General features: G+C 40.1%; 6 protein-coding genes across 6 annotated transcripts; 2 read left to right on the top strand and 4 right to left on the bottom strand.

Annotated features, from left to right (window-relative positions):
• Positions 1-8,086: 8,086 nt before the first annotated feature.
• Positions 8,087-8,779, top strand: PHYBLDRAFT_158727 (hypothetical protein). The gene has a single exon (XM_018433845.1). It carries the CDS (start codon positions 8,091-8,093, stop codon positions 8,739-8,741), a length of 651 nt encoding a protein of 216 aa, XP_018292639.1. The 5' UTR covers positions 8,087-8,090; the 3' UTR covers positions 8,742-8,779.
• Positions 8,780-13,140: 4,361 nt separating this feature from the next.
• On the bottom strand, positions 13,141-14,562 carry PHYBLDRAFT_124639 (hypothetical protein). Its single transcript, XM_018429002.1, has 6 exons — positions 14,484-14,562; positions 14,298-14,335; positions 14,080-14,158; positions 13,780-14,030; positions 13,677-13,683; positions 13,141-13,570 (listed from the first exon to the last, which is right to left on the bottom strand). Exons 1-6 carry the CDS (start codon positions 14,516-14,518, stop codon positions 13,207-13,209), a joined length of 774 nt encoding a protein of 257 aa, XP_018292638.1. The 5' UTR covers positions 14,519-14,562; the 3' UTR covers positions 13,141-13,206.
• An 850-nt stretch (positions 14,563-15,412) lies between these two features.
• Positions 15,413-16,615, top strand: PHYBLDRAFT_145028 (hypothetical protein; the record flags this gene model as incomplete). The annotated part of the gene is made up of 1 exon (XM_018431352.1): positions 15,413-16,615. One exon carries the CDS (start codon positions 15,413-15,415, stop codon positions 16,613-16,615), a length of 1,203 nt encoding a protein of 400 aa, XP_018292637.1.
• Positions 16,616-16,659: 44 nt separating this feature from the next.
• PHYBLDRAFT_111753 (hypothetical protein) lies at positions 16,660-16,821 on the bottom strand (the record flags this gene model as incomplete). The annotated part of the gene is made up of 1 exon (XM_018428234.1): positions 16,660-16,821. A coding segment is annotated over one exon (162 nt), but the record flags the coding sequence as incomplete, so codon positions are not given.
• Positions 16,822-17,058: 237 nt separating this feature from the next.
• PHYBLDRAFT_133407 (hypothetical protein) lies at positions 17,059-19,700 on the bottom strand. The gene is made up of 8 exons (XM_018429568.1): positions 19,419-19,700; positions 19,274-19,362; positions 18,843-19,109; positions 18,680-18,697; positions 18,386-18,524; positions 18,065-18,319; positions 17,452-17,933; positions 17,059-17,379 (listed from the first exon to the last, which is right to left on the bottom strand). The coding sequence occupies exons 1-8, from the start codon at positions 19,648-19,650 to the stop codon at positions 17,353-17,355; spliced, it is 1,509 nt and encodes a 502-aa protein (XP_018292635.1). The 5' UTR covers positions 19,651-19,700; the 3' UTR covers positions 17,059-17,352.
• Positions 19,701-20,375: 675 nt separating this feature from the next.
• PHYBLDRAFT_167997 (hypothetical protein) lies at positions 20,376-21,726 on the bottom strand (the record flags this gene model as incomplete). The annotated part of the gene is made up of 8 exons (XM_018435778.1): positions 20,376-20,443; positions 20,617-20,702; positions 20,822-20,851; positions 20,918-20,946; positions 21,051-21,062; positions 21,447-21,478; positions 21,598-21,632; positions 21,710-21,726. The coding sequence occupies 8 exons, from the start codon at positions 21,724-21,726 to the stop codon at positions 20,376-20,378; spliced, it is 309 nt and encodes a 102-aa protein (XP_018292634.1).
• Positions 21,727-23,855: the final 2,129 nt, after the last annotated feature.

Here is a 23,855-nt window from a genome sequence, read left to right as displayed (position 1 = left end):
CTTCCCGACCCGTGAAACTAATCCCATCCGATCGCGCCACAGACCAGGCTGACCTTCTGCGGACCAGCTTTGAACACCGAGCTTCGCTTGTCTTGTGGAGAATCAACGCGGTCCGTAATCAACTCACCGACCTATCATTTGCCCGGCCAACTCCTTTTTACCGAGATAGAGATTTAACCCCAAAAGAAGACAACGACAACGAAGAAGAAAAAGAAGACGGAGATGAAGAAACAACTAAAGATGAGATAAAAACAAAAGATAATGATAAACACAAACAAGACCAAGAAGGCGAAGAAGACGAAATATCTCTAGACAATTCATCAAACCAAAATCAACTTACATCTTCACAATCATCAGTACATCCACCCTCTCCCTCACCTTCATCCTCTCCCTCTCCCTCACAAACACAAAATACAGCATCATCATCATCACAACCACAACTACATTCACAAGCACAAGCACAAGCACAAGCACATTTACAATCACAATCACAAGCGCAAGCGCAAGCACATACAGACGATATTGGTACTTATGAAGGTCAACTAGAGTCATTTGAAACAAGTCTGGCACAGCTAGAAACAGAGGATCTTGTGTCATTTCACGCAGCAGCCGACAAACTACCACATCACACACGTCAGTTACCAGAAGTCGAAGCAAGAGTGTCTGCAGTTGAGACTTCTTATAGAGCACTTCAACTACAGCTCGAGAAAGGATCTGATGATCTCGACAAATTCAAGAGCTCACTGGCGTTTGGAAAGATCATCACACCCATTCGCAACGAGCTCGAGTTCATCCAGGCAAAGATGCTCAAGCCAACCACCACAGACAGTGGTATCCAGGACTTGGAAGAGCGGACTCGGAGCACGGGGGTAGCAATTGAGCGTGTGGAGACGCAATATGGCGATTTACTTCACGATGGAGGGGATGGAAAAAACACATACCGTCTGCTACTCGACGCCCTTGTCCAAAAACACCATCTGGTCAGCCGCTGGATTAGCGAAATCAGGGTTTGGTATGTCGAGGCTGAGCGTATCCGGCACTATATCGAGGAGCGTATAGAGATCCTTGAGCAACAGCCGCTTCTGGACGGACTGCAACATGTCGAGCTCGAACAGACCTCGGACGAAATCGCCGCACTCAATGCAGACCAAGACCAACTCAAAGCCCAGGTCGATATTTTTAATCAAAACGACATGACCCGCCTCAAAGAACATGTCATGGCATTAACCGGCACAGATCGCACTGAAGAACTAAGCCCGGCAGACACAACCACAATCGAAATTACCTTCACCACCCTGACGACGCTGGACCGTCTCAAACACCTTTTACGCAGACGGGCCTACGAACTCCAGATCCTGACGTTACGCATGGTGTGGGAGCAGCACTATGGCCACGCAATTACCTGGGTCCGGACGGCCGACAATGACATCAAGCTGTTTGTGTCCGAGCGTGCCCGCTGGCAGCCACCGCCTCACGTCATTGTCAAAGAAGAAATCATTGCCGAGCTTCTTGGGCTAGAGACACGCGTCAATGATTTCGATCAAGGGGAGTTTAGTGTGACAGTAAATGCGTATCAGGATCTCGACGACTCTTCGAACGTCGAGCTACCCGTCCATCTCGAGTCACGCCAGGTGGCCCTAGAAGAAGCATTTGAGCAGGTGACACTTCGGGTGGGATTTGCACGCCAGGTGGTCGAGCAGTGTCTCAACATCACCGACTTTCTTTACAAGGCAGACGAACTCAAGACAACAGGAGAAGTTTTGCGGCAGGCTATTGTGCGGGCTGAGCGAGAAATCAAACCAGGCGACACAGACACCCAGTGGAGGGAACAGGTGTTGGTGTTTCAAGAACAGGCCCTGGCTCTCGTCACTGGAGTAGCCGCCCGCATCCCTTATCCCGAAGCGACTCACCCCTCAGACCAGGAACAAACCTTTGATGCCAACAACTCAATTAGAAGCATGGTCGGCGCACGCAAGGCCTCCTTGTTCCTGTTCGGAGAAGCATTGGACCAGGCATTAGCATCATACCGACGCGTGCTGCAACTCCAAAAGAGGGCGCGGCAATTGACTGACGAAGTCAACCGGCTCCAGGGTTGGGTTGACGAACGCACACGTAACGTGGCTCGCGCACGGATAGATGTATTTGTGGGTAAATGTGCACTCGACCTCACAGACCTCGGTAGACTTGAAAAGGAGCGCGATGGCCAGAGGGCAAAGGTAAAGGCAATCCAGGGCAATGATCTCCGTAAATTGAGTGACCATCTGGCCAGTCTCGAGTCTGCTGCAGATGTGGCCGAAACTCCTGTCACTCTCACCACGGCTATGGCTGCAATCAGACAAGGGATCCTGCGCACAGCCGATGGCATCAGGCACCTCGAGACTCTTCTTGACCACCACAGCATCGATCTTGAAGTTTTGGGGATGCGTATCGGGTGGGAGACACAGGCCACAAAGGTAACACATGCTATCAGCAGCATGACACTCAAAACCTGGGACTTTGTTGTCCAACAAGCACAGTGGCGTCCTGCAGACACATCTGGAAATGTCGGCCAAGAATCCAGCTCACACTTGGCCAGTCCTAACCTAGACGAGTTTGAGGCTATGGAGGCTAGGCGGCACGAGTTTGAAGACAAGCAGCTGGTCAGTCTGGACACATCTTTCCAGGCCCTCGTGAAAGGTTTCCAGAGATCTCTTGGCCATGCTGAGGAAGAAAGCGGAGATGAGACACAAAAGGAACGCAGAAAGTCAACACCCACGTTGGTACAACAGCGCCAGCAGCGACTGGTAGACAATGCCACACACCTCGCCCAGACTGCAGATTTTGCTCGGGAAGTGTTGGACCAAAACACTGCTCTGCGTGCATACGATACCCTTGCCAACTCACACCTCACCGATGGATTGGGACTATTGGGAGACATCCAAAATGCACTCGACACATTAGAAGCTGCGGAGGGCGTGCTGTTTCCGGTTGACAGGTTTGAAGCAAGATTGAAACAGTTTGATCAGGATGTGTTCAGAATCTGGAAACACCAAGGATCGGCCATTCCTTATCCTCTGTGCCCCGAAGGTGCGCGTGCTAATCGCTCCTCCACCCAAGATGATAATATTTCCGCCGATATAAATGCATTTGTATTGAGATTGTACGACGAACTGTTACAACTTGGCAAAAAGATCCGTGCTCTGTTGGACGCTTACGGCGTGGCTGTTCACCTGAAGCAGGAAATAGACCAGTGTTTCAAAAACACCACCCAGGTCTTGGAACAAATTATTGCTGCCCAGACAAGCCTACAAGCCAAAAAATTGGATCCTGCCATGTCCTTGACCGAGCTCCCACCTGTCGACACACGTAACCAAATCAAGACATCTTCTATAAAGAGCACCGAGGATGGCCAGACCCTTTCTACTACGCTCAAAGAGCTCCAGGACGAGCTTGCACATTTGTTGGCATATGCTGCTGAAACAAATTGTACAGTCAACGCCATACATGTCACCAATACCCAAACCGAGGCACGCGCCCAAGCAGACCAGCTCATCTTGTCCTCCGAGACTCATGATTTGAGAGTAAATGCATACTTGGCCCGTTTGACTTGGGAAGATGGATGGAGAGAATGTCAGAGCACAACCAAAAAATTGCAAACTATCACACGCACTCTGCAGGACAAGGCGATTCAGTCAATTGCAACGTCTACTTATAACGATTCTTTGCAGCCTACTATCCAGCAGGCTGTGAGTGACGCAAAACGGTTGATGACTAAAGACATGGCAGCTGCCACTGAAGCTTTGACCCAGGCTGAAGCTGCGTTTGAATTGACACAAGTGGAGATTCCGAGTGACTGTGCCGAACGACACCAAGACCTTGAGCGAGCCATCGCACGTTTGGACGAGACTCTTGACATTCTTCAGATCCAGATTAATTTCTTGGTAGATCGCTTTGCATGGGAATCAAGGGCCAACGAACAGCAGAACAAATGGACCGTGCACCAAGATGGGGTTGAAACTTATATCCAAAAGCGTGCAAGATGGCATTCAGAAGATTCAAGCGAGGGATGTAAGGACAGTTTGGTTGTGCTGGAAAAAGAGTGGAATGAGTGGAGCGTAAAGACAGAACAGCAGTCCGAGTATGTGGACGAGCTGGTGCAAAATGTGAGGGTTTTTGAAAAGAGAATTGAGGAAGAGAAGCTGGAGGAGAAAGCTGAGGATGCAGATGAAGAGGAGAAAGAGTCCAAGTTTTTGGACAAAGGTGTGTATCAGATCGCTCAGAAGATCCAGGAATCCCGCGACACTGCTGTATCACAATTGAAATATGCTCGTGAAGTGCTCAATCAACAAATTGGAATCAGAGGATGTCTTGATGAAGTGATGGAATTGGACCAGTTGGCAGAGACTATCAAAACCACCCTATTGAGTGCTGATGTATTGGATGCCCACGAAACTCATGAAGCTTGTTTGAGAGACTATGACAACCGAGTCGCAGTTTTGCGTGACCGTGCCCAAACACGTATTGACTATCCAATTCGTGAGACTAAAACCCAAATACTTGAAGATGCTGATACCAAGGCCAACACTCAGATTCGCGAACATACAAACGCGCGCATAGCTAGACTCGGTGAGACATCAAATTCTCTGTTAGCCATCCTGAGATCTCGTGAACGCCTTTCTAGGCGCAATGCAGCATTGGAAGCATATTTGGCTGATGCAACGGTTGTGCGCGAGTGGATCTCTGGGCAGCATGAGCGTACCAAAGAGGCTCACACGGGTTCTGACACAAGAACCTCTGTCGAAGTTCTGAGAGATACTGTGGAGAAGCTTGGAGCAGTGAGCGCGGCTGTCAAGGGATATACCGGTATATATGGGTCACTCAGAGATTCGGCTGCCAGCCATGCTACCACTATTCGACAGGAGATTGACCGTTCAGTGGAAGAGGAAGACGAGCGTCTTGAGGCTACACAAAGTGTAGAGCAGATTGAAAACAGCCAGAAGTCTATTGATGCTTCCTGGACAGACCTAGTAGATGAAACCGAGAGCTTACTAAACGAGTCATCGACAGCTTTACGCCTGGCCGAGTTTAGACTTTTGGTATCTAATGCAGATGCTCAAATGGAGGAGTACGATGTATTAGCTAGCGATGCAGATGTGAGCAGTGTTACGGAGGAAACTGTGGCTATGTGGTTGAGCAATGTCCAGACAACAATGGTACAGCCAAAGATTGATCAGGTGCGTATCTGCTCCTTGAAGGAAGGTACAGGTATTCATGCTACAGTAATGCGAGAGGAATTGGATCGTTTGGTATCCGTGCAAAATAAACTTGTTGAGGCGCTCCAAACTCTTGCAAAGCAAGTTGCCCACCACCGTCTCCGCCAAGACTACAGTAGCGCCGCCAAGAATCTCGAGTTGTTTGTTGACGAGAAATGCAAGAAACTTGAAGAATGTCGTACTACATTTGGTGTACTTTTGGGAGAGCCCGATCAGGACACTCTCTACTGTAGAAGCATGGCATCCGTATATAGCTCTGTTTCTGAAGAAATCGATGACCACAAGAATGAGTTGGAAAAGGTCCAGTCACAGTATCGATTCCTTCAATTTCAGAATGTTGAAGCAATGGAGACGATTGACTCAAGAAACGCAGCTTTGGAATCCGGGTGGAAAGCGCTTCAAAAAGCACTTTTGGAAACCAAGCAGCTGGCAGATCAAGGATTGCAGTGGCGCGACTTTTATGTCACTCTTCTCCAGACAGATTCTCAACTCGATGCTTTTGAAGCCTCCCTGACGACAGTTTTGGATGAGACCACAGCACTGGCTAATATCGGACGTCAAATCAAGAGAACCGGAGCTGTGTTCCCGGGATTGATCAAGAGCATCCAAAATGTTCCTGATTTGGCTAGTCCGGGTACCACCAAAGACAACAAATCTTGGTTAGAGGATAGACTAAAAACTGTTCAAAAGCACTATGAGGACTTGCAATCAACTGTGGATCAACGTCATAAACTTGCACAAAAGCAAGAGGCCTATGACGAGTGTGTTGCCTTGGCTAATGCGATTAAGGAGGAGGCCGATGAAGAATCAAATGCCATTATCCAGCGTATGACCAATGTTGCCTCTAACGACATGTTTGGTGAGGATGGATCTAGCCTGGAACGATTCTACTGTGTATATCAAGCCAGCTTGGCTACGAGTGAGTCTGTTCTGGAGAGACTGACCCACCAGACAACCAAGCGCCTTAAAGGAAATACTCGGACACTTTTGGCCTACGAGATTGATCCTTCGGTAGTTCAAGAGCTTGAGAGTTCTACACATCTTGCTCTAGAGCGACTAGAAACCGAGCTGAAACGGGAAAGATTGCTTGGAGAGCCTGTCAAGCGTTGTCTGAGCCATGCCAAGAGTGCAGAGAGTATCGGATCTTGGATCACTAATTGCCAGACAGCCCTAAATAAGCTTCTTGCCGATCCTGCAATGATTGACGAGCAAAATGGTCCTCCTGCCGCGGAAGAAATAGAGCAAAAAATGGTTCTTTTCCACAAGATTATAGTATCATTTGAAGACATGACCAACAGCATTCTAAACAGCACAAACAAGGAAGTGAGAGCAGCCGGTAGCTTATCAGAAAAGAAGGCAAACGATGTTAAGCTTAAAGACGACAGTATCAGTAGTATAGAAACCAAAGAGGAAGATACAGCGACAAAACCTGAAATACCCACTCAAGATGTGTCTATTGTGGAATCTAGCGAGGATGGAATCAAGACTGGTGATGATACAGTCTCTGAGCTCGCAATAATACAGAATGTTTTCCTCCAGCAGGCTGTAAAGTCTCGTGCAGAAGCAGTGAAGACTGGATGGGAGGAAACATCTGTTCTTTTGGATGAGTTCAAGCAAGCGATTGTCAAGGCATCACAGGGTGTAGCTGTGGCCCGCAAGATTAAGACTATGATGATGATATTGGGCGAGGCACGTGAGCATTTGGCTAATCTGCAAATAACCGAGGAAGCTGATCCAGCCACAGATCGTGACGAAGACACCACGTCTGTCTTGTCAACTGCAAGTGTGACTACTATGTTGCGTGAACAAGAAGTGGTAGAGATGGAGCGCGAGCTTGATTCTTTGGAGAGTGAAGCCAAGATACAGTTTAAGCAAGAGACCCAAGCGTTGGATGTGCTATTGGAGCAGTGTGGAGGCAACAAGACGACTTTTGTCCAACAGCGAACAGAGGTAGATATGGCAGTGGAGAGTGTGTTGGGAGCAATGGATCACAAGCGACAGGAGATTTCCAAGGCACGAGTGGTAGGAAAGTATTTGAGTGCTACGGATGAATTGGAGGTTGTATTGAGTGCACTTGAAGAAGCCGTAGCAAAGGCAGCGCCTCACAGAGCTACTATGATCGGCAGCTCGTTCAGTCGAGCAGATCTCCAAGCCAAGTTGATTGAGCTTGACGCACGCTACAAATACTACGAGGGCAAGGTTACTGAAGGACTGGAGACTGCAAAGACCACTCTGGTTTCCATGACATCTGACAATGCAGCGGCAAAGAAGCAACTCCAACCCCATCTCCGTAAATTGAGAGCTCGATGGACGACTGTGAACTCGCAGGTGAAGACTAGAAGACTAGAGCTTACAAAGACAATGGAAGGGGCTGTTGATCCTGATCAGCCTCTTTACCGACAAGTGCGAAACCGCAAGTCATCACTACCAACCCGCAAGGCGGCCTCTGTACTGAGGGAGCGTGAGGTTGGGTCACTGAGAGTTCTGTCTTCTACTAGCACATCAGCAAACATCAGCACGGTGCCTTCTGTGTCGAGTCGACTAGCTCCTTCAACGTCATCATCTCGACTCAAGAGTAGTAGTAGTAGCAGCAACAGTAGTAGTGGTAATAGTGGGAGATACATGAACCCATCCACGACGACTGGAAGATATTTTGGGACGACGACACCGGATCGACACAATTATCAGCCATCGAAGTCTGCTAGTCTGAGCATGCGGACGCCAGCCATCAGGGTTACGCGAACACCTCCGAATTCATATGTGGCCGATCCAGATAACGATTTGGACATGGAGATTGGACGTATTATCAACGAAACGCCATACCGTGTAAAAGTAAAGATGGTTCCTGGTGAGGTTGGACGATACTGGTTCGGTGAGGGCAATGCAAAGATGGCATACTGCCGTGTTTTGAAGAGTAAGATGGTGATGGTGCGAGTGGGCGGCGGCTGGACCGAACTGTCCCAATTTTTGAGAGACCACTGCTTGCTTGAGGGAGAGTTTATCCCCAAGAACCGAATGACGATAGCAGAAGATGATATGGAGCAGGCATCACTACCATCTATCCAGGAAGGCTTTATTGAGACCCGACGAGCAAAGTCGCCATCCGGACGGCCTCTTCCGAGAGGTAGTATTAGTGGCAGAAGTTTGTCACCCACCCCACCTCCTGTACATCCTTCGCGATCAACATCTGGCCAGACAGGGTACATTGATGGAGACAAATATATTGCAGTCGATCGACATGGAAACCAGCTTGAAGTCAGGATGACTCGGGCGGCAAGCAAAGAGACAAACGGAGATAGACCTACACGTAGACGAGTTATGACACGCAAAAGGGATCCCCAAGAGTCGGTGTCTACTGCGACCAGTAGTACTAGTACGAGTACTGCTACTGGTAGTGGCAGTGGCAGTGGATCTAACGGTGTCACTTCTGCATCTACTTCTACACCCCATGGAGCCACTATTGTTGTACCTACTGCCAGTGCAGTTTAATATCATTATTATAATAAAAACAGAATCATATATAATCTAATCTAATATATTATTTCATCATATTACAGCATCTAATGAAAACTCAAAGAAGATCAAATAGATAAATACTGCATTACATATTTTTTGTAACCATAGTAACAAATTTAGAATATATATATATATATGTCTGTGTGTATATGTGTTTATATTTTCTGGATCTAGTGCAACAAAAGTTCTATTTTCTATTTTCGAGATTTGGTCGCACCAAATACACAAGACCCTGTTGCTCAGGGCAACCAAGAGGATTTATAATTATTGTTTCTTTTTTGTACTTTAAAATATTCATATATAGGGAAAACATATGTATGTGTATACTTGCGAGTATGCTATGTCACATGCCATGTTCTTTAATATATAAATATGTCAGATCGACCTCTTTATCTATAAATTTACATCTTCCCCCTTTCTTTATTTCCCCCCCTTTATTACTGCTAATTTATAGTATGTACAATATTTGTATTGTATAAAAATTAGTCTGTCTTCGGACACTGTAAAGCTGTTTAGTGTCATCGAAGTGATTGGTCCCATTAGATTTTGGCCGTCACCTTCTAAGATTGACTAAAAATCACTGAAAAAAAATGTCAAAATGATAGTGTACACAACTGAAACTGATAGATGTGATTGGATGAAAATAGTAGATTTTGCTCTTTAAATATCCTATTTTTTTTTATTAGTTGATCAACTCACACAAATAAAAATAAAAATAAAAAATAGTGGAGTTTTTTCCTGGTTGTTGGACAATCAAAACAACAAAAAAGCAAAGAGAAAAAAAAGCAAAAAAAAAATTAATTTTTTTGTATTCAATTTCCTATTTCCTTTTACTTCCTTTTTTATTTATTTTATTTCTTTTTTTTTTATATTTTTATTTTCATACAAAATAAACAAAAAAAAATATAAATTAATAGAATAACTTTGTGAGTAAAATAACAAGGGAATGAACGTTCACGATAAAGAATGGTCGGGATCAGCACCCCAGCCCCATTATCAGTCTCCATTACCAGCACCAAATCACCCTTCAAGTCATCCATACTCTCCAGCTACCAGTCTAGCAATGCACGCAGCACCACCAGTTGACATGACCTCTAGTTACATGCACTCTCAGTCGTAAGTATCCTTATCTATATACTATATGTTTGTATATTTGTGTTTGCACTTGTACCTGTACCTGTACCTGTACCTGTACCTGTACCTGTGCTTGTGTTTGTATTTGTATGAAGAAATATGTATTCTTATTCTCCTACAAAAAAATGTTTAAAAAAAACAGTCCTACCCAACACACTCACGACAATGGTACGTATCTGCCGCCTACCTCTCTTGCACACTCGCAGACACAACACACTCAGTCTTCACCACTAAAGGCCGAGCCATCTACTCCAACTAGACCATATTCTGGGTAAGATTAACAAGTCAATCAATAGAAGAGTTTTTATATATCCATACGGAGGAATATTTTGAAAGAGATAGAGACAGATGGGTTTCATATAAATATATACATTATTGCTATTATTATTTGGGTCGTGCTTGTGTATAAATATTTGGCGTTCGTCCATAGATTTACCATGTCTCAACCTGCTACTCCTAGACCTTCTGGATCGCCCCTGGTAGAATCGTCACCACCTTCCCCAGGTACACCCGATGAGCGCAAATACACGGACACAAACACTACAAATCCAACCACCAATCCAACCACAGCAAATTCCAGTAGCAATAGCAATAGTAACAATAACAGTAACAGTAACAGTAGTAGTAGCAGTAACAGCAACAGCAACAGTACCAGTACCAGTAACACACCTACTCCGAATTACACTCCGGGAACACTGGTCTATGCCTCAAATGCCCATGCTGCCATCCGCCGTAGACGCAAAGAGTCGGTCTACATGCAAGATGACAGCCCTCATTTTGAGACCACAAAGTACAACGGCAACATTTATGCCATGGACCGAAGCACAGTGTAAGAATAAGAATATTAGAGTAAAACATCAAATGTCAAACGTCAAATGATGTATATAAAAATATGCGTGTTTGTGTGTGTGAAACATCAGGGGATTTAACTGAGATTATTCAGTGCTTTAAACTTATCTTTGCTAATTTTTGTATGTATTATTTATTCTATAAAGGCTGGACGCTAGACTACACTCAAAAATTGACCGTGGTTTCTTTTTGGCTGACAATGACTGGACATGCTATAGACGTAATTACTTCCAAGTAAGCAGCACTTTTATGCTGCAGGGTATCGGAATGGTCTATGAAGGCCAGGATCTCCCTTGTCTTGTTGAGTATGAAGGTGGTCTTCACCAAGTCCGATGCTTTATGCTTGGTATTTCCTCAAGAATCGCAAACAGCGAAAAGGCCATCACACTTATACAGCACACACCCAAGCGAGACAAGGGTCCTCAGAGTGTACCTGAACCTAAGCCAATCCGTCCAGGAGGAAACCTTACCCTCAGCTCAGCAGGTGTCAATCAATCGGTTGTTACGTTTGAGCGTGTCCAGTTCAAATCTGCAACTGCAAACAACGGCAAACGAAGAGCTGCCCAGCAATACTACATTCTCATAACCCAGCTATTTGCCAAGATCGATTCTGGTAAACTGGTCAATGTTGCTACATCCCAATCTGCTGCATTGGTTGTCCGTGGTCGCAGTCCAGGTCACTATGCCGAATCAGACGCAAATACTGCCCGATTTGAGTCTTCTTCTCTTCCCCATGATGAACGCTCAGGTCCTCCTCATCCTCATCCCCACCAAGGTCCTCCCCCACCACCACCACCACCACCACCGCCACCACCAGGCCCTTATGGCCACTCTCACCAGCGTCCACCAGTCCACCACTTTGTCCAAAACGGACTGTTCTCGCCTGCCAGTGGAGACTATCATCCATACGAGTATTCCGTGCCTTCTTACCCTCCTCCTCCTCCTCCGCAATTCGGTGCGTCTTCTAACATCGGCGGTCACCCTACTCCAAACCAATCTGTGCCTCTCCAGATGATGGCATCCCCACCCGGAAACAATACCACCAGCTCAAATAGTAGCAGTAATGCACACACACCATATGAACCTCACCCAGGCCATGGAATGCCATTACCACCACCCCCACCCCCACATCATTTTGTGTCTAGAATGCACGACCGTACGCCATCTGAAGTGTCGGATCCTTACCATGATTACCATGAGAATAAATATCCAGGATCCCATCAACAACATCAGCAGCACCAACAGCATCAGCAACACCACCATCAACCGCAATCGCAACATCCACAACATCATCCACAGCACCATCAGCAACAACAGCAGCACCACCAGCAACAACAACAGCAACATCACCATCAACAGCAACAACAGCAACAACAGCATCAGCAGCATCAGCATCAGCATCAGCCGCAGCACCACCAGCAACAACAACAACAACATCAGCAACACCATCCACAGCATCAGCAAACCCCACAACATCATTCATCTCATCATGATCCTTGGGGAAGAATCCGTGTGACTTCAAACACCAGCAACCCTAGTGTGGAGAGCAACCATTCAAATGCATCGTACATGACCGCCCATACTAGTCATGAGCATCCTTACTACTCTCACCAACCTTCGTATGCTACTCACCATACTAGTACACCTCACCCACCTCAATCACCTTATTCCTATGATACACGCGTGAATGGGCCCATGAGTCATAGGTAAATTATTGATTTTATTTTTATTTTTATGCGTTTAAATGGTTTCTGACTTTCCATTTGATTCACAAAGTATGCCTCATACACCTGAGCATCCTCCTGTTTCAACCGCAAGCTCGGGTGTTCCATATGGAACAGCATACCACGAAATGCACTGGCGTCAACATGGCAGATACCCAACAGCAGTAGCTTGTGACGATGCTGCTAAGCCAGAATACAAAAAGGACCTTTCTCAGTCGGAGCATGATGTAAAGGACTCTAAAACTGACAGACATCCCTAAAAAAATAATATACAACAAAAACCAAAATCTTATACATATATGTGTATGTATATGTAAAGAAAACAAAAAATCAATCAAAAGAAATATCATTATCTATCAAGTTATACATTTACTTACTTAACTCCCTCACACACCCAATCGCTTTACCTACTCACTCACTCACTCACTCATTCACTCAATCACATATACACAAAAAATATCAAAACAATTTAATCCAATTCAATTCAATTCAATTCAAATCAAATCATTGTGAATATACATATAATATACATTTGATTCAGTTCAATTCAATTTCTTTCATATGGATATAGATATTAAATGTATATTGATTCCTATAATTCATGGACCAGACTCCTTCTTAGTTTGCTAATACAAACTCACAGAGAACATCCTTAATGTTTATTTACTCGCTTCATTTGATTTGATTTATTTTTTTTCACTTCAATTGCTGTTATGATGTTATCTTTAGTATTAAAAATTGTCTTTCATGCTGCGAACAATTCCAAGCACCTGCTCGGGACTAATGGAGGTGTTGCCTGGAGTGGTGATACGATCCCGCACGGATGGTTGATCGGCGCGCATAAAGGGATTGGTAGCCAACTCATTTTTGATGGTCGAAGGGGTCGTACACTTGGTCTCATTGGCCCATTCAATCTTGGTCTGGATGTCCTGGTTGTCGGGCTCGACATGCTCGGCAAACTTTAGGTTTGAGTTTGTGTATTCATGACCAAAGTACACCTCGGTGCTTTCAGGCAAAGCTTTCAAGCGAACCATGGCTGCCCACATGTCTCCAGGGCTACCCTCAAACAATCTACCGCAACCTGACGAAAACAAACTAAACAGTATAATAATTACACAAGATGTGTGAGTGGTAAATATTAATAATACTCTATTTTTTTGGGGGCGAAGTTTTTTGTTAAGAATAAGAGACAAAATCCTACCAATCGCCTTTTGTTGTTATTGTTGTTAGAAATATAGACATATATGCACGTATAAAGATGTATGTGAGTATATATATATATATATATATTAATTGTTAAGTACCAGTAAAGACAGCATGTTGGTTTGTGTTCTTGTCTACAACATAGTAGCACATATGATCCATAGTGTGACCATAGGTTGGCATAGACTTGATCGTCAAAGATCCCAATTCAATTGTCTCTCCACCTTTGAGGAGATTGCTTACACCAGTTACTTGAGAGGATCCACCATAGCATGGGATATCCTTTGACAGTTTGTTCAGAAGCTTTAAGTTTCCACCAGCATGATCCCAATGATGATGTGTAGTCAAGATACTATAATATAGTAAATATTTGATTCTATGTATATGTATATAGTACTTACCCAGTCAAAGTGTATTCTGGATACTTTGCTTTTAAAGCACCCAATACATTATCAGGTTCAACTGGATCCACTACCATAGCTAAAGAAACAAAAATCAAAAAATGTAAAGAATATAATTGAAGATTTTTTGAAATATATTAGTAATCAATAAAATAAGAAAATATACGTGTTCTTTGGACATTAAGTAACTATCAATATTAATACCAAGCTGTTCTAACCTTTCTTTGATTCATTATCGAGCAAGAGGTAGGCATAACTTTTTTTTTAAATAATAATAATAGAAAAACAGCGCGTATGAATACATATATGCAACACAATATATAAATATATATATATATTATTCAAGTAATAAAGGGAATTCAGAATGGTTGGTGATTAGACATTAGAAAATGTCATTGCATTACTTGTCTTTGAGACATGGGACAGGTGTAATGATCATCTTGGCGGCAATACTGGTTGAGAAGGTGCGACGGTTAATGTAAGAAGAAAAGAGTCGGGAAGTGAGACGCATAGGAAAACAAGCATATTTGTACAGACTTATATCTCGAGCAAGTCATAAGATTTTGTACAATTCAGTCCCCCATAATAAAATTCACTTTGTATATAAATAAACCCCCGAGAAATGATTACTGCTTTCATATGTTTGTGTGTGTGTGCTTTTTTTGTGTAATAAAATCAAATGCTGATAGGCAAACATAACTGTAAATATTTATTAAGAATTAAAGAAGTACAGGTATGTAGAAAGATGGCAAGATTCAAGTTTAACAGTTTGAGTATATAAGCATTGATAATAAAATTACACATCAAATATATATATATATATATATATATATATGTGTGTGGGATGATATGTATCAAAGGGTTATTGTGCAAGAACAAGTTTTTCTAATGACGGTAAATTTATAGGTATTAATTAAACCCTTATCTATTACTGCATTCATTACTATTATTATAGCTGTAATGATAATAATTCTTTTAATATGTGAATATATTTAGTGGCAAGGTCTTGATACTATATATTCCCCCTACTTTGTCTTCTATAGGTTTTAGCTTTTAGATTCATATGAAATAAATAAAATCACAAAGGAAAAGAAGTTCAAAAGACTTTTTATTTTATTTTATTAATTTTCACTACACTTTTCGTTTTTCATTTTTCATTTTATTTTATATTTTAATCATAAAATGGAAAGCCGTGACGTAAAGAGTGAATTGGGTCACCGCAATATGACATTTGTTTATTTGATGTTTTTAAGAATCCCACAAGAAGTGGAGATAAAAGCAAAAAAAAAAAAATATTAAAAGACAATAGTAATAATCAATAGTACCAAAAGGCATGCGGCATGTTAACGGTCGTGCAATCGACCTATTTATCACAACCTTGGTACCTGAGACTATATTGGCTGATTTTAGCCAAAGACTGCTGGTACCTATTTCAAATGGAATAGGACGATGCACAAAATGTCAATGGGCATTTCAAGCAACACACAATACCATTTCACGAAAAGCTAGTCAGAAACATCAATTGACGCGCCGAATTCTTCGCCCATCAGTATTGACTCGCTTCAGCTCGCTACCGTTTCAGACCACATATTTCTCTACCAGTACGCGACGCTTTATTTCAGCTCTACCGACAATTCTCGATGAGAACGATACGTCAAACGATCTACCACAAGCACAAATACAAACACAAATTCAAATGCAATTGCCTTTGAAGAATGAACCTAAAAAAGGCGAACTATTGCGCGAGAGTTCTGCGGCAATAATATCGTTTGCTTCACAAGGACGGGTCGATGAGGCGCTCGCGAGGTACTTCCACCTGCTGGGCAGTGGCGGTTTTCCCAGCCAGGAAGCGCTTTACCAACTCTCCAGGGCACTTTACCGTGCTTCAAATCTGGCTGGAATGTATGCCTTGCATGATACCCTCTTACTATACTATAAATCCAAACTACCTTCGAAACGACAATTGCGTTCGATGCTGTACATGTACACGATGTTGATCAATCTGATCGGCCGCAAAACCAAAATAACACCAAACGACATGGAGAGGATAAAAGAATTGTGTGGAGAAATGGAGAGCCTGAACATAAAATCGACGGTTGTACTTTACAATACTCTGATCAAGATGTTTGTGACGATGAAGGATTGGACGGGTGCTTATGCGATATACGATGAATTGCTCCGAAAAAACCTGCGGCCGACTCACTACACGTACAGCATTTTGATGCAGGCATCTGCGCAACAACGTGATCTTGAGAAGATTAGTGAACTCATGGATGCCATGGAGGAGCACCAAGTCTTGCCCGATAGAGCTATTGTCAGTATACTAGTCGGTGTGTTGTGCAATATCCGAGAGTTCGATTCCGCTCTAGAGCTTTCAGAGCAAGCATTCAATCTTATGCAGAGTACAGAGATGGGGGCTAAATTTTGGAATCACCTAAAGGTCTCTATTGTGAGCAAAAAGCACAATTTTACTTTGAAGAAACGCAAGCGCTACATGTTGAAGAAAGCAAAGAAGCGCGCACTAAAGGATCTTTAATAATCCAAGCATGTTTATTTATTTATTTATTCATTCATTTTTCGTTAATTTTTACACAAAACGCATATATACAAAACGCATCTACACACTACATACTTACACACGCAAACACACACAAGCACACAGGCACACAAGCACACACATCCAGATATGCACAAGCTTTTACACACTCGCGCATATTTACACACACACACGTTTACACTTACATAATCCGTACATACCACATTTTATATTACACATACAATTTGAAGCCTATATTTTTTTTGTTCATGATTATTTACAAGTAAAATACATATACATACACAAAGAAAGATGGCATATAAATAGACACAAACCTTCAGGCGCAATGTTCCCATTGTATTATCCCACGCTATTTTATTTAATTTTAGCTGTAATAATTCTTGGGAACGATATATGTGAAGTTAATCCTAAATATTTCTAAAAAAGGGATTTTAAATTTTGTATTTCCACAAATGTAAATATCAAAGACACTTTATTGGTCAGGCGAGTACAGTAAATTAATAAAAAGAAAATATTGGGGTAAAAGGTACAAAATATATAATGGCAATAATAATAAAAAAATGATTATTGTTATTATTCTTATTGGTTTAAATTTTGAATAGATGTACGATTAAGGAAGAGTATAGACAATTATATAAGTAAATAAATAAGTAAGATAAAGATGTAAGAGATATAAGTAATTAATGATTATGTAAAAATTAAAAGAAAGGGATGATTTATGAAATGAATCTAAAGTCAGGATGCTAGTAAAGATAAAAGCAAAAAAAAAAAGAAGATTAGTACGAAAGGATAATGAAAATATAGGGTGTACTTACGCTATCACAGAGATCTTCGCCAGTGCTTTCCTTGATATATTCCTCTTCAGTAAGATTCTCGCGTCTCTTGTTTTCTTTGTTCAACAAGTACTTGAACAAGAGCGAGAGTATCACAGCACCTGCCATTAAACCCACACAGGCAGCGTGACCTCGGGAATAATATGGTGCATCAGTCGCACGATAGATCTGACCACCAATTGCACCGCCGATGTTGCCGAGTGAGATAATAATTGCGACAGCTGTACCTCTCTTTGTGTGTCCACCAATGTTGTTTGTGAACCAGGACAGCATGGCAGGAATGTGAGAAAATACACCGGTGGTAGTAATGATGGCAGCAATGTACATGGCAACAGATCCCTTGTGCTTGAGCACAATCAAAAGAATATAGCCAATAAATCCAATAAAAGCAGGTGCGGCAAGATGGAAACCACGCTCACGCTTACGGTCAGCATGCATAGCAATAACAATTGTGAAGCAACAAGCTACAATATGTAATCGTAAATGTGTGTATGTTTTGTAAATTAGTTCATCATTCATTAATATAAACAAACAAACAAAACTAAATAAACTCTTCATTTCCAATATTTATATGCACAAGACTGAAAGGACCTACCGATAGCATAAGGAGGAGCTGACATGGCTTGGGCAGACAGATTGGTATAGCCCATACCACTGATGATGCTTGGAAGGAAAAGACTGAGACTGTACAAAGGAGTAGAGCCGCAGATATAAATCAAAGAATGCATGTAGACTTTCCAGTCGGTGAAAGCCATACGGAACTGCTTCCATGAGAATTCGGTTTCAACTGAGGGCCCAGCATCAACCCTGAGACGATGAACAGCCAATTCACGCTCTCTTTCGTTGAGAACTGGTTAATAGTACACATTAGGCATGCTTTTCTTAAGGAAAGAGAAAAAGAGAAAAACAAACTTACATTTAGAGTTCTCAGGAAAATCTGGGAGGGCAAAATAGGAAGCGATAGCGAGCAAAAGAGTGGGAATTGCTTCGATAAGGAAAATCCATTGCCATCCATGCATGTTACGAAGACCGTCCATTTGCATAATACCATAAGCCTAAATATATAAAATATACAAAAATGCCAAGATTCACTACAGGTCTTTATAAACCTTAAAAGAAAGGCTAATAACGTTCTCCTTAAAGTAATATCTATATATCTATATATCTATATATTTATATATTTATATATATGCTTTATACAAATGCTTACCAATACACCACCAAATGCCTGCAAGGGGTGTAAGAGAAGGGGAGAATGACATGCAACAATTCCAACAAAAGAAAAGAAAACCAAAAGGTTAGATTTCTTATAGACCCTTTAAACAATCACTAATATGGACTTGAAAGAATTCAAACCAAGTGCAATAACTTACACCAGCCAATGTTGAACATGCAAAGAAAAAGGCTACTCGTGTTGCTTGTTCTTGGCGGGTGTACCACAACGTAAGATAAAAGATCACGCCTGGGAAGAGACCGGCTTCGGTGATACCCAAGAAAAATCTACTGGCCAAAAGACCAGCTGTGTTGCTGATTGCAGCCATGCAAGCCATAACGACACCCCATGAAATCATGACAATTGGAATCCATTTGCTGGGTCCAATCTTCTTCAACATCATGTTGGACGGAACTTCAAAGATGATCTGCGATTTAAATCCAAAAAAAGAAAGGCGGAACGTACAGCAATGCAAAAAAAAATGGTGGCAAGGTGAGACAAACGAATTGAAATGATCCAACCAGACGTCTTTATCAACTATGACTGATTTACGCTCACTGGAAGAAAAGAAAATGAAAGGCTTGAACTTACATAGCCAATAAAAAAGATAGACAGGGCCCAATTGTAGTCACTTGGAGTAACATTGATATCAGTCGCAAGACCAGCAAGCTTAGCATTACCTAAAACACACAATATTAATAAATTTGCTTCCAGAATAATAAGAATCTCTACTAACCGATATTGACACGATCAAGAAAAGAACAGAGATAAAGTAGACCAAGGAATGGAACAATGCGAAGATCCAGCTTCCACATCAATTTACGCATCTCTTCTGGTGTGCCAGGAACAATCGAGGATTCTGTGGCAGGAGTAGCTTCGATATCATAGTCTGTATGAGACATCTCGACCTTTTCAGTTGTCTTGACCTCATAGTGAGATACGACAGACTTTTCAGTAGTTTCTGTCATTGTTCTTTATGTATTATGCTTATAATAATTATAACAAGGCGAAGTAGTAGTCGTAATAAAATAAAATATAAAAGAGAAGGAAGGAAGGAAGGAAGGAAGAACTAGTAGATCGCAAAATGATTTTATACCTTTTTTTTATTGTTGAAAATAACTATATTATAATTATTGTTATTGTTATTTATTAAGCAAGTATTCGTAGTATGTATATTTGCTTTATCTATTTGTTGTTATGTTTTTTTTATATAATATATATATATATACTTCTACGGCTTGTGTGCTCTATACAGATCTTGGTGTTACTGTGGGGTTGTCCTCCACAGTAAATAATAGTATAAAAATTAAAATAATCATCAAAATTCCTGGATAGACTTCTTATTCGATGGATCCTAGAGATAAAATACTCCTACATCACACACAGCTGAATCAAATTATATGGAAGAAAAAAAATATCCCGAAAAAGTACCATTTTTCACATTAAAATTAAAAGAAAAAAAAGTACAATTGGTCAATCTCTCATAGATGGATAGATCACACAATAGACGTCCAAATCAAATGAGTTTAATCTATTGGATAATAGTTATTCCAAAATGTATATATCTTATATGAACAAGCAATAAGAATTGTATGGTTGATATTTACAATATTTTCATAACCATTGAAATTTGTTCAATTATTCTCTATATATACACACATGTATACCATACACTTAATCTCATGGACTGCTTTTAATCAAATGTCCTAAACTTTAGTCCATGTACATTCAATAGTGCTACGTATCGAATACCATCTACAACTTAATCTAATCAATGTATAAAAAAAAACACATACATATATATAATAGTTAAAATGCATTCCTTTTCTGGAATCAAGCTTATTTGTCTCAGATTCAAAATCCGTAGTAGATCAAGAAATCATGACCGATTTATCTATCATCGTATCTGGGGTCACAAACTTCGCTATTTCTACTTTTGGGCCTAGGTTTTGTCAGGTTTGTGTCTTTTGTATTCCTATTACTTGCGCTATATGTCAATGCCATATTTCTTTCATCCCCACTACCAAGATGAGATAATGGACCGAAGAAATATATAAGATCTACTTTAACTCCCGAAGAACATTGGATACAGCACCAAAAAAAAAAGAGTCAAATCAATTAAAAAACTAATCCTTTTACCATGAGTCACCGAAGTTAAACTCAGGGAGCCTATCAGTACATTTTCTAATTTTTCTTATTATTCACAAGCTGACAGTGCAATATAATCTAATCTACCTATTTGAACTTCTTGTGGGTACCAACCACTATATATATATATATATATATAAGTACAAATCTTATTGAGATGGCATTTAAATGTTTTATATATATAAAAATATCTAAAGCTCTTGAGTATTTAGATACATACTCTATCAGGATTCTAAAGAAATATATATATATATATATATATATACATAAGAATAAAATGATAGCCTTTTGTGGGTTTATAAGCATATCACAAATCCATTTGTGGGAATCATTTGTAGCTGTAACACAAAAAAGCTATATTTTTTCAATTTTTCTGATTACAACAAAGCTAAGCTAATCTTTGTATTATATATATATAAAAGAAAGAACAAAAAGAAGAAAGAAAAAACACAAGCCCCACAAATTACTCTACAAATCTTTTCGAGCTACTCCAGTGTGAATGGTTGTCCAAGACATATATGATAAACTGTACTACAGGAAAATACTTTTACATAATCTTTCTTATCTCTCTAATGATAGATATGGATGTTAATATAAATCAACTCGCTCTTTATACCTTGTACTTGATACGCACACAATTGTTAATCACTAAATATAAAGTTATTCGTACAGCATTCTCATGGTCACCAATATTATTGGTTCAATGTGAGATTAGGTAACTACAAAAGAAATTCTATTATTATGTTAATCCTACTGTGTTTCCTTACCCGAAGGTACAAGGGTATATTGATAAACATATATCCTTTGGTGAATATATATATATATAATGACCAGGGTATATATTTATACATTATTTAAAAACCAAAAAATAAATATTACATTCCATTTGATGTCATTTTTGAGTATCGATATGTAGATGCCTGGACTCAATGTTATGGATATCTACAAGAAAGCTTTCGTCAAAAAAATATCGTATCCATAATTCAACTGCTAGTACTAATAAGAACTTGCTAACTTGTGTAGTAGTAGCCGTATTAATAAATGAATAAATCAAACAATAAGAAGAAGTATATATCCATATTTTAAACTTCAAGTGGACCAAAATTAATAAATTGGACATAAGCTTCTTTTAGCTCAAAGTGTGTGAATATATATATATATAAAGCTAATAAATATGCACTTATAAAGAAGCTCATATTACATTTAATAGTCTAATGGCAAAGAGTTTAGTGGTTCATAAATTGAACTTTATTTCGGATCAACTGATCCTCATTATTGAAGGCATGTTAAAGCCTCATTGACACACTTCTTATATCCTCACTAATTTAAAGGTTAAAAAAATCATTCGAACAAACTTTGGAATACTCTTATTTTTGACCTTTTTTTTTCTACTTATTTATCATAATTCTTTTATTCAATACTTAATAGTAGTAATATTATTATTATTTATTGTTACGATAATAATAATGGTATTATCAAGGCGTTCAGAATTTATTTTAATTCTACCTAACAAAGTGTATCCCGTCTTATCACAATATAGGGTATTTTTGTATATTGCTGCCTAAAGCACTCAAAGAACATGATAATTAATTATGCTGGTAAAACTTACAGGCAAATAGAACTTAAAGCATTTATGTATATCACATTGTCAATAGTAAAAACCTTAATACCCAGAGACTTTCACTAAAAGAGAACAAAAAATCATTTTAAAAAGTACTGCTTAATACACACACAAATATTCTTATATATATTTCATGTTGCTAAAGCATGCAATATGATTGCTTTCGAAATATACCAAAAAAGACGAATCGAATATTTTATGCGTTAAATTAATTGAATATAAAAGTAATGGCGTGTAAATTGACTTCTTTGTTTATTGCTTTATACTTTATACCTTTAACGAGTTACATAAACCAAAGCTCAACTTCTTGTATACTTTTCTATTGATTTTAGCGAAATATGGCATATCAAAATTTAACCCTGATAATTTTATTTTATGTCTCATGTTTATCGATCCAATATGTATCAAGCAATCTCAAATCTTTATTCCCAAAAATAATTCTAAGAACTAGATTTTGTTGTATCTTACAACGCAAAGTATAGTTTCTTGATATCTACCTTTGATTTCTGAATTACATAAAAATAGTTTAAGTTTTTTGGTAATTGAAATAAATAAGAAAATAAATAAATAAATAAATAAATAAAGTGTACTACAAAGTGAAGCTTCGTAGAAATTTGATACGAGTCAAACAGTACATGTACAAAGATATATTATAAGGAACGCTCGATACCAAAAAAATTAAATAATATATATATATATATTATATTGTATTTATTGATTTGAGCCGTCGTTGTCGTTGTACAGCTATTTAGAGCTACATATTAAACAAATAAAAGAGTAGAATAAAAAGGTGAATTTAGGATTAAGCTTAAGAAAATAAAAAGAAAGCAAAGTAATCATAAATTTCAGCAGAATATGTTACTATTGTTCAGTATCCCAAAGTAACATACAATCCTCTTACGTTTATTAAGCAATAAAGGAACGAGGGGATTACTTTCTGTGGAAGCCATATTTTAATGTTTGAGCTGTGATTTCTACTACAGGAAAAAAAAAGAGTACAATCCCAAAACCTGGGACATTGAAGGGAGACAAAATCCGTAAAGAGAGTGTTTTACTTAATAATCAAGTTTCATGGCAGCAAACATTTTGTAGTAAAATAACATTTCAGAAAGACTGCTTGAAAAAGCACTATGAATAAAAAACAACCGGATCTAAGTTTTCTAGTCTGTATCAAGCATATAGTATATGATTAGGGAACGACATAAGATGAGAGGAAGAAAGGGTCCGACTGAGATGAAAGCATATAAGAAATATATCCTTCTCTACTCAATAATTCTTTCCCCAAACATTGCCCGCACTTTTAAGAAATAAACTAACTCCACAAACGGATCAGAGCCAGGTGTGTTCTTAGGAGTTGAAGTAGGTGGAAAGGGAAGGAAATAAATAGAACGAAAAAGAATAAGG

Source organism: Phycomyces blakesleeanus, assembly GCF_001638985.1.
Source record: "Phycomyces blakesleeanus NRRL 1555(-) unplaced genomic scaffold PHYBLscaffold_9, whole genome shotgun sequence".
Taxonomy (NCBI): domain Eukaryota; kingdom Fungi; phylum Mucoromycota; class Mucoromycetes; order Mucorales; family Phycomycetaceae; genus Phycomyces; species Phycomyces blakesleeanus.
The sequence above is the reverse complement of the archived record's forward strand: the minus strand, read 5'-3'. Positions and strand labels throughout refer to the sequence as shown.

Coding starts and splice junctions, on each gene's coding strand:
- PHYBLDRAFT_158727 (XM_018433845.1), top strand. CDS start 8,091: ATGGTTCCTGGTGAGGTTGGACGATACTGGTTCGGTGAGGGCAATGCA.
- PHYBLDRAFT_124639 (XM_018429002.1), bottom strand. CDS start 14,518: ATGATCATTACACCTGTCCCATGTCTCAAAGACAA. Junction 14,159..14,297: donor CGATAATGAATCAAAGAAAG/GTTAGAACAGCT, acceptor TTGTTTCTTTAG/CTATGGTAGTGGATCCAGTT. Junction 14,031..14,079: donor CCAGAATACACTTTGACTGG/GTAAGTACTATA, acceptor ACTATATTATAG/TATCTTGACTACACATCATC.
- PHYBLDRAFT_133407 (XM_018429568.1), bottom strand. CDS start 19,650: ATGACAGAAACTACTGAAAAGTCTGTCGTATCTCACTATGAGGTCAAG. Junction 19,363..19,418: donor TCTTGATCGTGTCAATATCG/GTTAGTAGAGAT, acceptor TGTGTGTTTTAG/GTAATGCTAAGCTTGCTGGT. Junction 17,380..17,451: donor GCGAAGATCTCTGTGATAGC/GTAAGTACACCC, acceptor TATCTTTACTAG/CATCCTGACTTTAGATTCAT.